Source organism: Echiichthys vipera (genome assembly GCF_963691815.1).
Source record: "Echiichthys vipera genome assembly, chromosome: 20".
Classification (NCBI taxonomy): domain Eukaryota; kingdom Metazoa; phylum Chordata; class Actinopteri; order Perciformes; family Trachinidae; genus Echiichthys; species Echiichthys vipera.
The window spans coordinates 25,949,740-25,968,454 of record NC_139845.1 but is presented as its reverse complement, the minus strand read 5'-3'; the positions used below and the strand labels follow the sequence as shown (position 1 = coordinate 25,968,454).

Here is an 18,715-nt window from a genome sequence, read left to right as displayed (position 1 = left end):
CTTTCAAGAAGAAACATATTCTCGATGAATATATCATGAGGTATTTATAAAATATTCATGAATGGTATTTTTACAGGAGCTTTAGGAGCAAACCCTAATCTTACATTTACAGTTTCATCTGCTCATAGGTGCGTTTCCATTAGGCTTGAATACCCAGAATGAGGCGGGTCTATTTCGCTGAAACGCTCCTAATTTGCATGTGAGTCGCTCGAGCGGCTGTTTGTTGGCGCTGTCGGAAAGCAGGACCATTTTTCTCCCCTGAGAGAAGCCCGGTTACTGATTGGATATAGCTCTCAGTGTGTGTGGTGTGGTAGTACAGACGCCACAACAACATGGTGAAGTAGAGTAGACACTTTTATCCAGTGATGTATGGGGAACACAGCGCAGAAAATGATCTGTGCACGCACATCTTTGCACGGGCTTGTGCTGCAGGGGCCAGGTTGGATTCTGACCTGTGGTCCTTTGCTGCATGTTCCCACACACACACACACACACACACACACACACACACACACACACACACACACACACACACACACACACACACACACACACACACACACACACACACACACACACACACACACACACACACACACACACACACACACACACACACACACACACACACACACACACACACACACACACACACACACACACACACACACACACACACACACACACACACACGGCCATTTGAGAGGGCGTGCCCTGAAACTTTCCGAGCTGACACATTTTACCCTAATGAAGACAAGGTGATGTGAGTTCTTGAACAACCAAGTAGCTGGATCTTGAGCAGATATTGTTTAGTCAACGTCAACTACTGTATATAGTTGGGTAATGAGTGTATGCAATCAGCCCTGAAGCAAAGCAGACACAGCGCAGTGATCAGACAATCCCAAAGCAGAGAAGCATGCACATGCTATGTCTAACAGCTCAAACACACAGAACAGTTTGGAAAATAGGTATTCAGAACTACCAAGTATCAGGTCAGGAAATAGTGACACTCAGCTGAGGATATGAGCCCCCTCGGGTGGCTTGTGCTGAATGACTTTAGGAATGAATGTGTCAGTTGCTCTTGCTCAATAAGTGCTGGGGGCTGAGAGCTGTCAAAATGTATCAGAACCATGGTTCCATACAATCTGTCAGTAACGGAAGTGCAAATAGAAAGGATCTTCACATCCTCCGGACAAACAGCAGCAAGCCTTTCACTGGATGCTTGGGATTATGTTGTAAGGAAGCAAATATTTCAAGTACCGTATTTTCCGCACTATAAGGCGCACCACATTATAAGGCGCACCTTCAATGAATGGCTTATTTTGAAACTTTTTTCATATATAAGGCGCACCGCATTATAAGGCGACTAGAATAGATGCTACAGTCGAGGCTGGGGTTACGTTATGCATCCATTAGATGAAGCTGCGCTAAAGGGAATGTCAACAAAACAGTCAGATAGTTGTTGCTTCGTCCACTTCCGCACCATTGATTCGTTAATGTTAAATTCTCTCGATGCTGCTCTACGTGCCCAAACAGGTTTTTAGTTTGTTTGACCAGTGTGAGTGCAACCGCTCCATACCTAGTTGCGGCCAGCTGGCCGTCTACGGCCCGTGTGAGAGAGGTGGGCTTTTGTAAAGCGTGTTTGCACATGTACGAGCACGAGCGTGCGCACGTGTACGAGCACGAGCACGAGCACGAGGCCATATAAAAAAAAAAAAGACGGACCATGCGCGGACATTTAACAACAACAACAATGGCGGCGAAGGTTCACGTTGGTGTGATGCGGAGGTGGAGTGTTTGCTGCAGATTTGGTCGGATGAAAATATTAATAAAAACAGTCGGACAAGATGCACAAAAACTCCAAGGTCTATGGAAAGATTTGTAAACATAGCGACGCATCAGATGGACGTATCTCCCTTCCCCCAACGTCACATACATTCCCTTTTTTGGAGGAATAGAGGCGGAGTCAAAGTCTGACAAGATGGCGACTCCCGTATGCGTGGAAAATTGGATCATGTTCAGAGAACGGACTTCGACTGAGAGGCTACGTCCATTTTTTAAACAGTCTATGGTTTGGACTCGTTCGTACAGTACTTTCACTACCCAAAGTCAGAGTACTGGCTGTTGAGTGTGTTTTTTTTTCAGCTTTACAAATTAGTTTCAGCTCATTTTTTGAGCAGCTTCGATCACACCTGTGTGTGCCTTTGTGGTTTGTCTCTTTATATTCTATTTGCACTTTCTAACAAGACATGTTCAATGCCAATAACCCTTAGGGGTCAGAATTTAGTGATGAACTGTTCATTCTGTATTTAAATTATATACAGTATGCAGAGTATCAAAAATATTGAATTGTATTTTTATTTGCGGATGACGCTTATATTTTTTGTTCTGAGGAGAATTTGCAGCAGCATTTGGAAGTGATCACAACCGAAATAAGCGAATTCAAAAGCTTGTTGAATGTTAATGTAATGTTAGTATTAGCATCTGCAGTCAGAAACCCTTGTTTTGATACAAACACCGGGTTATGAAGTATCTGTCACCCGCTGCCACAAGACTCAGAGCCCTGGCCTGAAAGCTGTGCCCCCACTGCTGAAGAGAGCGGGATGGCTAATTCAAAGTTTATTCACATTGAATGTGTCATATGTTCAGATTTTTCTCCAGATAATATGCAAACGCAAAAACTGCCCTTCAATTATAGTAGTAGTTGAAGGATTTAACAACAAAAAAACAAAAAGACCCACCCAACCCTCCCAAAAAAGCTTAAGCTCTGGCTTTATATTGACATTTAACGCTCACACTGTGACTCAATGTCTATAGAAGCACTTACTTGGGTTTAAAATCTAGACCCCGAAAAATATGAGGACACCCCTTTTCAGGCGGATTTCCAGAAAAAAGATTCTGTCTTATATTAGGGAGAATATGGTAATAATTAATGAAAAAGACCTCTGGAAGATCCCGCAGGAGAGGCTCAGCTTTTGTGCAACATATGACACGCTTCCCTGTCCTCGGAACCTTCACCAGTGGTTTGGGAACGAGGAATAATGCACACTCTGCAAGACCCCTAATGCAAACCTCCAGCACATCCTGTCAGTCTGTAAGATCGCGCTCTCCCAGGGACGCTACAGGTGGCACCATGACCAGGTCCTGAGGAAGCTAGCAGAGGTGTTAGAGGGCCATCGACACGGCAGCAGAGGGGCACCACCTGCAGAGAACCACAGCTTTATCGGCTTCGTCACGGAAGGTGGGGGAAGAAGAGACACCTAGGGCGTTCTCCCCTAACCAGGAGTGGAACATGAGAGTTGACCTTGACAGGCAGTTTCGCTTCCCAGTCGAGATCACTGCTACATCGCTCCGCCCGGATATAGTGGAGGGGTCCTGTTAGACAAAATCCAGGCTCCACATTGATCTCACGGTACCAGTGGAGGCAAAGTACTCAGAGTTGGCTGCTGAGTGCAGGATGGCTGGCTGGAAGACCACCATCTATCCAGTGCCGAGGCTATGTGGGGCAGTCAACCGCACGCCTTCTGAGGGACGCAGGAGTGACAGGAGGGAGCCTGAAGAAGGCAACCAAGGAGCTGGCAGAGGAGGCTGAGAAAGGAAGCTTTTGGCTCTGGTTAAGGAGTAAAGACAAGTGCTGGGGAATGAACAACTAACCCCAACAACAGCTGCAGGGGGGAACACCTATCAGCTGCAGGGGTGGCAGGGAGACGTCCCTGTCACTGCTCTGCCACCAGAAGACTTCCCAGGATTAAAGGAGCGAAACGTTTGTGATTGGTGGGTCCTGGCTGATTACCCTGCAGCTGACTCGTGGGCACTGGAGGAGGTGCATCCGGCAGCAATGCCTAGCAAGTGATTTTATCTCCCTATTATCTCTAATATTGGACTCCAATGCAAAGTAAACAGTTTATGATTCATGTTCACCAAGACTAATGGCACACAGGAACATCAAATAAAGCTTCCCACTATTTACCAGTTAAGTGCTTGTACGTCAGCTTGGAATACAGACTTGTCTTTTAACATAACTAACATCTAACAGGAGATCTAATATTCCACTCTTCCAAAAAATCAGGAAATGGTTCAGAACATCCACTAAGGAGACGCCTGTATTTCTAAAATCCAAACTTGACATATTTCAAATATATAATCTGCATTGTTGTGTGATGTTTAACAACAGCTTAAAATCAGTTATTTTCAGTGGAAGGATTTGAACAAACCCATGTGGTCAGATGTCATGGTAATCATAAGAGACAAATAAGTCTAACCTGGTTGGTGTGGGAAGGCTAAGAAGTAAAAAAGAGCATTGCAGTACCTGTGGAAAAGGACAGATTTAACCAGGGTCACCACGTCGCGACTGGCATTGTAACCTGCACATACGATGGCCACATGGATGGTCTGTGGAGAGTATGAGAAGAGGACAGGATTAGAGTGGAGGGTTATAAGGAATAGACTGAAACAAACAAAACAGATTCTAAAGACATAGACAGAGAAATTCATTCTGCAAGTCACAGGGAAGAAAACATATTTACAGATTTGAACTTGCTGATCAGAAATAAGTACAGTGTGACTTTGAGCTCAGAGAACAGTGTTCATAGCAGATCATACAGTGGAATAGTTACAGTATGACCTTCCATTAAAGCATCATGTCAAGGAGTCTGATCAACCACAGTAAAGTCAACTGCACACATTTTTCAGTGCAGGCAACGAACGCCGTGAAGTTGAGCTATAAGCCATCGAGACAGTTTTTTTGTGTAACAACTATTAATATAGAAATCCGGGAGAGGATGTGGCTAACACTGATTAGCTCGAGGCAGTACAGTGAAGGCATTAAAACATCTTTTTAACCACTAATACTGCTCAAAATAACAGCAAACCTCTGCAGTAGAATAAGAAGAGCCCATACACAGAAAACAAAGCACTAATGGGCTCCTTCCTTTTGGATTGACTTTGGTAATCCACTTGAATGGACTTTACTATGAGAGGAGCTGGTACAGGGGCCAGTAGGTAAGTCTTTCAAAACACTCAATATACTCTGGGTTCACTAACTACACTGCTGGTGCTTTGTTTTATGTGTAGAGACTCTTATCATGCTACTGCAGAGGTTTGGTGTTTTTTTGAGCAGTATTAGACAAGACGGAGATAACTGGGTAAACTCAAGCTGGTGACATACTTCAAGAATTAACGTCTGTTACCAAAGACCTGCGGGAATTCAAGATACCTTTAAAGACAACCGCAGAAGAGACGTAGGAGAAGAGTTAACTACATTCAAACAGGATATTAGCCAGAAGCTAGCCGAAACCACCACCACTCTACAAGCCCAAGGTGAGGCTATCAGCGAAGCAGAAACGTGCATATCAGATCTGGAAGCAAGCAGCCCGGTAGCAAAAGACACCCTCCTATTGCTTCTTAATTAACACAGTAAGATGCAAGAAAAACTGACCGATTTAGAGAATAGATCCAGGAGAAACAATATACGGCTCTACGGGATACCAGAAAATACAGAAGGGACTTTAATGGTGGACTTTGTCAGAAACCTGCTCTCCACCGAACTCACCCTGCCAGACGGAGTCAACTAAGAGATTAAGAGAGCACACAGAGCACTAGTCGCAAAACCCGACCCGAACTCACCACCCAGGTCTGTTATTGTGAACTTTCTACGATTCAAGAATAAAGAGATGGTGCTAAAGCCAGCATGGAAAAAGAAGGTGTGTGTGGGTGAAAAGCAGATTTGTTTGACCACGATTACTCAAACAAAGTGATGATTAAGCGTCAAGCGTATAAAGAAATCAAGAAGGCTTTAAAAGTTAAGGGAACACGTTTTCAGACCCCTCATGCAAGAATCCGCATCCACTGGAGCAGTGGGGACCTGATCCTACGATAGCGCCCGGGAGGCGACACGGGAGTGAAGACTCCGAGGGTCCGGTTGGACATGAACATGGAGGAATCTATACGGAAAGGGTTTCCATGGCAACGTGTAGCTTCCAGAGATGACAAAAAGCAGACGGCAACAGATAAGTGACCATGCAGGACTGAATCTAAAGGGCTGGAGGCTGAAGTGAAGGAAGTGATTGGTGTGAAAGACACACAAGGACTTCGCTCAGGAAAGAGACATTGTTTCAGTTTTCTGCCTTCTTCTTATGAGCCCTTCTAAAATATAGCCCTCTCTAACGTTACAAAACAGCATGGTCACATGTTGGACTAGTTTTATCACAATACCAAAATTATGGCTTTGGCACGATACCTGTCTAAAATATCTCGATACTGAAACAATACCCCGGCGTAAAACTAAAATATCATCAAAAGCAATGTAAAAAAATATTAGAGGACAAAATATGGAACTCAAAATTATTTCTTTCTTTTTATTTATTAAAACACAAATAAATATATATTTGTTAAAGCTATGGCTTTAAAGCTACTTAACCTGTTATGACAACAATGAAATGATTATGCAGCTTTTTAAAAAATAAAAAAAAGACTAGTCAAAGAACATGTGAAAACAAGAACATGTTTGTTATTATCTGGACAATTGTATTGCTGCCTTCACGTGCTATGGAAAAGATGGTCCTTTCCACTTGTAACCTGGAAATTACCGGTGCACTGTGTTCATGTGCGTTTATTGTAGTAGTTAAATGAAACATGGCTGACCCACAAATCCTGATATGTTACTTGGGGGAAAAAAAATGTAAACTGCCTAATTCATCAGCTCCAGCAAAAAGAGGATTTATCAAAAGACAAATAATGCAGTATACTGTGTTTATTATAGATCATGAAAAGAAGATTTTTAAAGGACAGAAGAGATAGCTAATATTTCTGTTTTAGCTACATAAGCTTGATCTACCCTTATCCGATGCACATAATCTTCCCTACCAGCTCAAAAACAGTGTTGTAATAAAGTAGACTCTTGCGTTGCGCTCCGCCATGTTGAAAAGGTCAAAGGTTGTCTCATCTCAGCAACTCATTATCAAAATATTCTACGAGCTTCCCAGTGGAAATTACCACGAAGGGGTATTCATGTGCAATTTTAATGTCAGACGTAAAGGCTCGGTACAGCCAATATCAGGTTCTTTGCGTTGATTTTTTGATCATCATACTTGTAATCACCAGCTTCTGATCCAGAATATCACCTATAATGCGAGGGGTGCTCACGGCAGGGGTGCTGATTACGGCACAACACCGGTGCTACCGGTGGGTCATTAGGTATTCCATAAGAGGATACCTTTGTCATCTAGAAGAACCATACCAAGATGTTAATCATCTAATACCTTGTTTGATTTAATGCAATTTATCGAGGGTAGCCACGAACCGAGGAGATGACTTTGGCTCTGCAGTGCGTCTTGCTGCAGCCGCGCACCAACACATCCATTCATTATTTAATTGTCGGGGTCGCGGGGGGCTGGAGCCGAGCTGTTTTGATATTTAAAAGAATTGCGTGTGTGTGCCCCCCGGCTCCCTCGCCACCACGTTTAAAAGCGAAAGCTGAGCATTGTACATCACCTGTACATTTATCGAGTGGTAGTTTTTGCGATTGATGAATGCGTAATCATTCACAGATGGTGCCTTCAGACGCACATGAGTACAATAAAACGCTCCAACCACAATTTTTATATTTTTTTTATCCGTTTTAAGAATCCGTTTTGATCTGTTCTTAATATGTGACTGCTTATGCTTAATGACAGCTGAGGTTTATTAATTATTTTCAGACAGATTTTGCTGTGCTGCACCGCAAATCCACAGGCTGAAATTTGCGTACAGACCAGACGTGAGATTTGATCGTAGCTCACGCTCACGTCCAAATTGATAAATGCCGACGTTTGCCAGGAAATGGTCGTACGCACGTTTTTCTGCCGTACATTCGTTTGATAAATGAGGCCCAATGTGTCCAGCTCATGTTCTGGTAAAGTAAATGTCTCCAGCTTATGTTGTGGTAAAGTTAATGTCTCCAGCTCATGTTCTGGTAAAGTTAATGATTCCAGCTCATGTTCTGGTAAAGTTTATGTCTCCAACTCATGTTCTGCTAAAGTTAATGTCTCCAGCTCATGTTCTGGTAAAGTTAATGTCTGACACGCTAAGATTGCTGCGATTCTTTTATATTTCAAAACAGCTCGGCTCCAGCCCCCCGCGACCCCGACAGGGACAAAACACATCAGGCGAGGACGATTTGATCAAGTTCAGAGAACGGACCTCGACGGAGAGGCTACGTCCATTTTTTAGTCTATGGTTTGGACTCATTCGTACAGTACTTTCACTACCCAAAGTCAGAGTACTGGCTGTTGAGTGTGTTTTTGTTTCAGCTTTACAAATGGTGCTCTTTTGTTTTGAGCAGCTTCGATCACACCTGTGTGCCTTTGTGGTTTGTCTCTTTATATTCATTTGCATCTCTTTATATTAATTTGATTGACTTTCAAACAAGGCATGTTCAATGCCAATAATCCCTAGGGGTCAGAATATAGTGGTGAACTGTTCATTCTATATTTAAATGATATACAGTATGCAGAGTATCAAAAATATTGAATTGTTTTTATTTGCGGATGACACTTATATTTTTTGTTCTGAGGAGAATTTGCAGCAGCATTTGGAAGTGATCACAACAGAAATGAGCGAATTCAAAAGCTTGTTGAATGTTAATGTAATGTTAGTATAAGCATCTGCAGTCAGAAACACATAGTGAAACACTATACAGCAAAGGTATTCATTCATCTACATGCGCGCTCTCAATCTCTCCCTTCTGTGCCCAGTCAACTTTGCCTTTACGCTCGCTCAACTTGGCACAGCGTTACAAATGTGCTACAATTCAAACCAATCAGAGACCTAGAAAAGCTCAATTCAGATTTGTTGTTCCATCTCCAACCACTAGTAGAAGTATTACAGCGTACATTCGGGAAGCATTCAGAAACATCAACAGACCACAGTGGAGTTGTTCAACTACAGCTGGATTAACACACATTTTCGGGCAGTATATCTTTATTATTTATTAATAATAAAGTGTATTTAAGTGTTGTTGTGTCACATTGTTTGGGTTAACATTATATCTCCATGTATCTTGAGATATCGCCTTTTGTGACAGTGTCGTTAGTGTAGTTCACCCTTCTTTCTCGTTTCTGTCTAGCATAACGAGACAATGTCCTTTGAATGGCAACACCAACATGTCCAACCACAGCCGCATGTAAGTAGTATACTGCTTTGGTTATATAATATTTTATTAACCTTTTATAAAATTCGTCAGTACGAACAAATTTATTAGTAAATTGTAGGGATGCAGATTATCGAGTAATCGCTTAATTGATAAGCGTCAATTCTTCTGAGAAGCTGAATTTCCCTCTGAATTCCTTTAAAGGGCACTCATTGAAATCTTTGGAGATTCTCAATTTAAACCTCAGAAAGCTAATGGGATGTATTACAGGACATTTTTTTTGTAAGAAATTATCAATATTTTTCGTCTTTGCACTGCAAATCAAGGTCAATGAAGTTACTGAATCTCTTCGGATTTGATCTTAACCCATGTGTCGTCCACATATCTGAACCAATGGCTTGGGGTTACTCCTTTGAAGGAGTTCAACGCCTTGTCCTCTACCTCCTCCATGTACAGATTTGCCACAATAGGGGATACTGGTGAACCCATGGCACAGCCGTGTTTCTGTCTGTAAAAAATGCCATTGAACTGGAAATATGTGGTATTCAGGCACAAATCCAGAAGTTGGCAAAAGTGGTCCGGTTTGAGATTTGTTCGGTTTTGTAAGGAATTGTCCTGTGTGAGCCGCTCTCTTACAGTGGCCAAAGCCTCCATGGTTGGAATACAGGTGAACAAGGAGGTCACATCGTAGGACACCATGGTTTCATCTGGATCCATTTTTAGGTCTCGGACTTTGTTCACAAAGTCTATGGAGTTTTGGATGTGGCGTGGGGTGTTTCCCACCAGTGGTGCCAGAATATTGGCAACATGCTTGGCAATGTTATAAGTGACAGAGTTTATGCTGCTGACAATGGGCCTGAGCGGGGCCCCTTCTTTATGGATTTTTGGGAGTCCATATAAGCAGGGGGTTGAGTCCTGGGGGTAAAGCCTGTAATACTGTGGTTTGCTAATGACTCCTTCTTTTTGCAGTTGCTGTAGACATTCTATCACCTTCTTTTTGTAACCGCTGGTAGGGTCTCGTTTCAGAGTTTCATAAGTGTTAGAGTCACTGAGTAATGCAGAGATCTTTGCCTGATAATCATTTGTATTGAGAACCCGGTAACACACTCAGACAGAGACTAGTACATCCGAAGGACAGAACACCACACCACCACAAAAGCAACCTGGTTTATGCTGTCCAATGCAACGAGGAATGCAAAGATCTTTACATTGGAGAAACAAAACAACCACTGCATAAACGCATGGCCCAACACAGGAGAGCTAACTCCTCAGGCCTGGACTCTGCTGTCCACTTACACCTCAAGGAGAAAGCCCACTCCTTTGATGACAGCAATGTCCAAATCTTGGACTGAGAGGACAGAACGTTTGAAAGAGGAGTAAAAGAAGCCATCTATGTAAAAGTGGAAAAACCATCGCTAAACAGAGGAGGAGGCCTGAGACACCACTTATCTCCAATTTACAATGCTGCCCTTTCATCCCTACCCAGGAGATTCAACAATCTAACCTCAAAGGACAACTGTTCACACATGGCCCCATGTGACCCCAACGACTGTCGTTCAGACTCAATAGAGCACTAACGAAGTCGAAACCAACTGCCCACCAATGACTGTCACTCTAACAACGGGCGTGAGCTTTTGGAGCACAAAGGGTTTCAGTGACATCATCGGCCTTGTGAGAGGTTAAATACCTGGATCTCCACACCAGTTAGTTGGACCAGTCCCAGCCTGGTCAGATGCGTACATGAACTGATGAAGCCTCTTGGATGAGAGGTGAAACGTCTTCCTAGACAAACAACCAGTCCAGTTGTTTTTGACTGAAATTGCTTTGAGGATAACGATGACCTGGACGAATGAGAACATTCACAGGCATACTATTCACTAATAAGTAAAGGTACGGTTAGAAGTTTCCAAGATCTCAAGGATAAATTTGGTCAACAGAACCAGGACCTCTTCGGATATCTACAAATAACAGAGTACATTGGGAAGAGAAGATAATTTCAAAAGTGTCATCAATCTCTTAACAAAGAAAATATATCTACCGGTAATGTAAAATCAAGATAGGAAACTGAAGGCAACATCATAATCTCACATGTGAAATGGAAGGACATTTTTAAACAACAATGGAAAACAAAAAATTCTCCACTTTGGAGAGAATATACATGGAAAAATGTCATCTGTTATTTCTGCACTCCATATCAAAAGGGATCATATTCCAATCCGACAGAATGTTGGTGATGTTGTGGAAGCATAGAGACAAATCACTGTCAGGTACTCTATTCTGGTGTTGCCCTGTATTCTGGTGTTGCCCTGTTGCCCATTTTGGTTACGCGTACATGAAATTCTAAAGACTGTTTTAAATAAAAATAAAGAAAGAACTGGAGTGGAGGAACAAAGATAAAAAGATTTTTTTTTTCTGAGAATATTACTGGTGGCTTTTAAGAAATCAATAAGTAAGAAATGGCTGAAGAGAGAGGCACCAAGTGCAGATGAATGGATTGATACTATGAACAGCATCTTTGTAATGGAAAGAATTACCTTTAATCTAAGAACACAAAAAGAGGTTTTTTATTGGAAATTGCAAGAGACTACATTCTATTCTCTCCGACTCCAACCTGAAGAAGCCGTTCTCCTGCAGTCGGCTGACTTTTAACAGTGCCTGGCCTCAGCCAAGAGCTGGGAGTGAGTGACAGCTGATGTGGGAGAAAGAAACCATAGGTGGGCATGACCTGTGTGTGTGTGTGTGTGTGTGTGTGTGTGTGTGTGTGTGTGTGTGTGTGTGTGTGTGTGTGTGTGTGTGTGTGTGTGTGTGTGTGTAGCTTACATCTCAAGGAGAAAGCCCACTCCTTTGATAGCAACAATGTCCAAATCCGTGGCCGAGAGGACAGATGGTTTAAAAGCGGAGGAAAAGAAGCCATCTATGCAAAAGTAGAGAAAACCATCGCTAAACAGAGAGAGACACCACTTATCTCCAATTTACAATGCTGCCCTTTCATCCCTTCCCAGGAGATTCAACAATCTAACTTCAAAGAACAACTGTTCACAAATGGCCCCATGTGACTCCAACGACTGTCGTCAAGGCTCAATAGAGCACTAACAAAGCCGAAACCACCAACGACGGCCACTCTAACGACAGTCGTTGGCACTTGGAGCACAAAGGGTTTCAGTAACATCATCGCCCTTGTGAGAGGTTCAATACCTGGATCTCCACACCAGTTAGGGCGCACTCACACTGTCCTTCCGCACCGCGCCCCGGGCTTTAGGGTACTTGTTCCCCCCTCCCTCTCCCCCGGCTGGTCAGCCCATTTGTACTCACACTGCCTGGGCCTCGCGCAAATGCTTCTTGCCTGTCCATCATGTCACACTGTCCAACACGTCACACGCATTGATCGAAGTCATCGCGATGCGTCGCTTTGTTTACAAATCTTTCCATAGACCTCAGAGTTTTTGTGCGTCTTTTCCGACTGTTTTTGAATATTTTCATCCACCCAAATCTGCAGTAAACACTCCACCTCTGCATCACACCAACGTGAACCTTTCGCCGCCATTGTTGTTGTTGTTAAATGTCCGCGCATGGTCCGTCCTTCTATTTTCTATGTCTGAACAGGCGCACATAAATGACGTCAGAACCGGCGTAGGCCTCGTGCTCGTACACGTGCGCACGCTCATGCTCGTACATGTGCAAATGCGCTCTACAAAAGCCCACCTCTCTCAGACGGTTGTTGACGGCCAGCTGGCCGCAGTTATGCGCAGAGCGGTTGCACTCACACTGGTCAAACGCACTAGACTTGACCCGAAAAACCTGTTTTGGCCCGGTGCTGAAAGAGAGTGTGAGTGCGCCCTTAGTTGGACCAGTCCTAGCCTGTTCAGATGCGTACATGAACTGATGAAGCATCTTGGATGAGAGGTGAAATGTCTTCCTAGACAAATAACCAATTCCAGTTGCTTTTGACTGAAATTGCTTTGAGGATAACGATGACATGGACAAATGAGAACATGCACAGGCACTTTGGGTTAATGTTGTACTCCATCAGATTTGGGTTTGAGATTGTTGGGTGTGGTCAGTTGCCACTGTTGACTGGACGTGCTGACGTGTTACAGTGAGCGTATTGTGTAATTTCCGGTGCATGTGTGTGTGTTGGTCATTCGTTCTTTCACTCTTTCACCAGGGACCATAGTAAAATGTGTCCCAGGGGCCAGAGCATTGAGTCCTATTTGAAACTGCTGGCTAAGGATAAACGTAAATAGGTAGGATTATTATTCATGTCGGCGGTAATGACACCCGATTACGTCAATCGGAGGTCACTTAAGTTAATGTGGAGTCAGTGTGTGCAAATGCAAAAACTACGTTCGACTTGACTTGATTAGCCATGATATGTAAAGCTGCATGTCATCATTTCGTTGCTGGCTGATGGTCTTCGTAGATAATTGGCAGTCTTTCTGGGGAAAACCTGGTCTCATTAGGAAAGATGGAACTCATCCTTCTTTGGGGGGTGCTATACAGAAAAACTTGATTAAAATTAACACCAAATCTGCGATAATGCAACCAAATCAGAAAATAAAATCTGGACTTTTAAACATCAGATCTCTGTGATCTAAAGCTGTATTAGTAAATGATCTGATATTTGATAACCACATTGATTTACTCTGTCTGACTGAAACCTGGCTGTGTCATAAAGAGTATGTTAGCCTAAATGAATCCTAAATTAATACTCATATTCCTCGAGGCAGTGGCCGAGGAGAAGACGTTGCAGCTATCTATGACTAAGGCCTATTAATCAACCCGATTATTATAATTCATTTGAAAGTCTTGTTCTTAGTCTTTCACATTCAACCTAGAAAACTGTGCAGCCAATTATACTTGTTATAGTGTACCGAGCTCCTGGTCCGTACTCTGAATTTCTGTCTGAATTCTCAGAGTTTCTGTCAAATTTTGTCCTTAAATCTGATAAAGTAATCATTGTAGGAGATTTTAATATTCACATGGACGTTGATAATAATAGCCTTAGTATTGCATTTATCTCTCTTAGATTCGATTGGTTTTATTTAGAGTGTACCTAAACCTACTCACTGTTTTAATCACAACCTCAACCTTGTTTTGGTTTATGGTGTGGAAATTAAAGACTTAATAGTCTTTCCACAGAATACTATTTTATTAGACCATTATTTAATAACTTTTGAATTCATATTACAGGACTACTCACCTCTGGGCAAAAGTTTCTACACTAGATGTTTATCTGATAGTTCTGTAACTAAATTTAAGGAATCGATTCCATCTGCATTTCATTTAATTGCCTTATCCTAATATTCAAGATTCCTGCATTAACGTAAGTTTCTCTGAAATTGATCACCTTGTTGACAGTGTTGCAGGCTCACTTCCAACAAAACTCGACTCTCTAGCTCCTTTAAAAAGAAAAAAAATGAAACAGAGGAAGTTAGCTACGTGGTATAACTCACAAATCCATGAATTAAAACAAGTATCACGAAAATTGGAAAGTAAATGGCCCTCTACTAAATTGGAGAATCTCGCTTAGTTTGGCATGAAAGTCTAAAAATATGTAGGTATTCCAGAGCAGCCTTTTTCTCATCTTTAATAGAGGAGAATAAAAACAATCCTAGATTTCTTTTCAGCACTGTAGCCAGGCTGACAGAGAGCCACAGCTCTATTGAGCCATGTATTCCTATAACCCTCAGTAGTAACAACTTCATGACCTTCTTTAATAACAAAATGATAACTATTAGAGACCAAATCAACTCGCTTGGCACAGATTTTTCTTCAAACCCAGGAACCTTAGAAACAACTGTACGACCTGATGTATACTTGGACTGCTCTTCTACAGTTGACCTTAACAAATTAACTTCTACTATTTCAGCATCATAGCCTTCTACTTGTCTCCTAGACTCTATTCCAACTAGGTTACTTAAAGAAGTGTTACCTTTAGTTAGCACTCCTGTATTAGATATGATTATTATGTCTTTATCAGCAGGTTATGAACCACAGTCTTTTAAAGTAGTTGTAATTAAACCTCTTCTTAAAAAGCCCAGTCTTGATCCTGAGGTACTAGCCAACTATAGACCTTTATCTAACCTTCCTTTTCTCTCTAAGATCCTCGAGAAATTAGTTTTTAAATCAGCTGTGTGACTTTTTACATAATAATGAGTTATTTGAGGACTTCCAGTCAGAATTTAGAATGAATCATAGCACTGAGACAGCACTGATAAAAATTACTAACGACCTTCTAATAACTTCAGACAAAGGACTTGTCTCTGTACTTGTTTTACTAGATCTTAGTGCTGCCTTCGACACTATTGACCACCGCATCCTGCTACAGAGACTGGAGCATCTAATTGGCATTAAAGGAACCGCATTAAGCTGGTTTCAGTCTTATTTATCAGATAGATCTCAGTTTGTACATGTTAACGACAAATCCTTAATGCACACTAAAATTTGTCACAGAGTTCCACAGGGTTCTGTCCTTGGACCAATTCTATTCACCTTATATATGCTTTCCTTAGGAAATACTATAAGGAAGCACTCCATAAATTTTCATTGTTATGTTGAAGATACACAATTGCATTTGTCGATCAAACCAAAAGAAATTGATCAGTTAGCTGTAGGAACATAGGATATGAACTGCCCTTGATATGAATTGCTCCTTTGTGAACACGCATTCCTGATTCCCTTCTTGACCAGCTGCTAAGCTTCACAGGAGGGGAGTGTGAGATAAGAATTTTTTATACCCCTTTCTATGTGAGATAAGGAAGTTTTACAACCTCAACCCCTACTAGGGTAATAACCCAGCACTCAAGGACATCTCCTCCCAGGATGGAGAACCCTTTCACTTAAATCAACGTCACATATGGCCGCAAGTTAAACTAAGGGTCGGTCTTTCCCCCAGGAGACAGAGTGGCATCCAGTGGTAGGGCGTGGTAAGGACAAGAAACAGAACTTCACCTTAAACTCCTGTTAAAAAGTTGGAATAACAGTTTAAGTTCACTGTTTAATCGCATCTGGCTGTTCAAAGACATTCTTTTAAATATGTTACTGTGTATGCTTTATTTGTATCTTGTTTGTCATTATGTTTATGTGGTTTCAGAAGTGCAAAGTCTGTTTAATTCCTGAATATTCTGTGTTTTAATAATACTTCCCTTCACTCAGTAAGGTTATCTGTTAAACTGCCTGTCTAAAGATTTTGGTTTAATTGGATATCAGAAAGATTAATAACGGAAAATCACCAATAGATAGTTTAATCTTCCCTGTTAGAATGCTGGAATATAAAGCAGTTAATTCGCTCCAAACCAGAGGGTTAGGTCAGCCCAAGACCCCCCTTCCTGCGCCACGGGGAATAAAGGGTCACCACAGAGGTGGCTCTCCCTCTTACTCTTACTTCTCTTTCTTACTTCTCAACTCCCTGGTGCGTCTTCTCACCTCTCTATTCAGCGCCTTCTTACGCTGTTTTTTCCTTCGTTCAACTTTGTTGCTCAAGAGTTCACAAGAAACGTTACCTTATATTTTGTTTTCTTATTAAAGTATTTTCGTTTATTAATCTATTTTTATCGCCAAACTTTATAGGTTTTCTATGATACGTTTTTATCTTTTTATAAGTATAATAAAGCCCCTCATGCTGTTCTTTGTTACGTCTGTCCGGCCGGAAGAGTGCATTGAATTCTGCGCAACACCAGCGCAACAGAACCGGTCAGAACTTCTTCCAACAACCAACAAGAGCCAGAGCAGAGGAACCTGAAGGGCCGGAATCCAAGCCGGGATGTGAAGCAGAGAAGCCCGGCTGTGTCGTGATTGGATCAGGACAGTCCTCCTCTCCTTTTTAGTCGTTGTTTCGGTCTCCCTCTGTTGGTGTTTTTCTGTATGTGCTCCCCTTTCTGTTTCCCTGGTTTGAGCTTGTTTTCCTGGCAGGTGATTCTTGTTGGCACTGATCACCTGCCACTCTGTATATTAAGCCGGTCCTAAGCCTCATTCAAGGCCGGATCATACTCTACATATCCAGATGTCTCCCTGCGTACCTTTCCTTTTGTGCTCATTCCTCGTGTCTAGTTTGTATCAGTTCTCTTCTTGTTTTTCCTTTGTTTTAGTGCACCTTTTTGTAAAATAAGTTTATTACATTTGTTAATACTGTCTCCTGAGTTCCGTGTCTGCATTTGGGTCCAATCTTCTGTGATTTACCCGTCACCCCACGTGACAGGCTGATCCAACTGCGCAGTCGACCCAGTCCACAGACCAACCATTGGTCCGGCAAACACCGGGACTCGGACCTACGGAACCTGCATCAGTACTGTGTGATGCCCGGGCGACTGTAGTATCAACAGCAAAGTAAGGCTGGCCTTTTACTACAACTCCTGGTTAAGACGTTGGTGATAATTAAGTTCTGACCCGAGTTCTGGCTAATTAGAGCCAGTTTAAGTCCGCCAGTAATATTATAAACCAGCCCTTTAGGTCTGAATCACTCTTGAACTTTTGATATCCACATTTAACCCTTTGTCACTCATCTATTCAGTATTGCACTATTCTGTATTATCCTTGCTAGTTAACCAAATAAATGTTTATAACTTTACGTCGTTGTGAGAGTCTTCCCTTGTGTGCAGAAACTGATGGTCACTGATAAGGCTGTGGTACGAATTAACGCTTTCGAGACGAGACTGATAAAGTTTAAACAATCAATTACTTTAAGTTGCTAACGGGTATTAAACCTTCACCAAAGTTTAATAAACATCCTGTCTTATTTGGGTGTGGTGCCCTACTTCGAGGCAAAATAAATCCTAAATTGTAACGAGTCGAATTAATTCACATTTAATTCGGCGACTAATCTATTCTATGTATCTCCTACATAGCTAAACTTCAAATGTGCATTAAGGAAATAAAAAGCTGGATGACATGCAATTTTCTGATGTTATACTCAGATAAAACTGAAGTTATTGTACTTGGCCCCAAAGGCCTCCGAAACTCAAAGATATTGTCTTGTCCTCCAGCACTACAGTAAGGAATCTGCGTGTTATTTTTGATCAGGATATGTCCTTCAATTCTCACATAAAACTAACAACAAGGACTGCATATTTTCACCTGCGTAATATTGCGAAAATTAGGAACATCGTGTCTCAGAAAGATGCAGAAAAACTAGTCCATGCATTTGTTACTTCTAGGCTGGACTACTGCAACTCCTTATTATCAGGCTGCTCCAATAAGTCTGTTAAGAGGCTCCAGCTGATCCAAAATGCTGCAGCTTGTGTACTAACTCACAAAACAAATCAAAGAGAACATATCTCTCCTGTATTAGCCTCTTTGCTGGCTACCTGTAAAATCTAGAATAGAATTTAAAATCCTTCTCCTTACCTAAAAACGCTCTTATTGGCTCCGTCGTATCTTAAAGAGCTCATAGTACCTTATTACCCGACTAGATCGCTATGCTGAGAATGCAGGGCTACTTGTCATTCCAAGAGTTTCCAAAAGTAGAATGGGAGGCAGAGCCTTCAGCTACCAACTCCCGAGTGTTATCGGGAGGCAGACACTGACCCCATATTTAAGAGTAAACTTAAAACTCTCCTTTTTGATAAAGCTTACAGCTAGGGTTTACGAGAT

The 18,715-nt window shown here is 42.1% G+C and overlaps 1 protein-coding gene across 1 annotated transcript in view; it reads right to left on the bottom strand.

The window, feature by feature from the left end:
* large1 (LARGE xylosyl- and glucuronyltransferase 1) overlaps positions 1-18,715 on the bottom strand; it is a gene marked incomplete at its 5' end in the record, with an annotated part of 131,241 nt that overhangs the window by 78,700 nt on the left and 33,826 nt on the right. Inside the window, one exon of the mRNA XM_083934899.1 lies at positions 4,310-4,392. Coding sequence (XP_083791025.1) covers positions 4,310-4,392 — 83 coding nt within the window. The remainder of the gene's footprint in view (positions 1-4,309; positions 4,393-18,715) is intronic.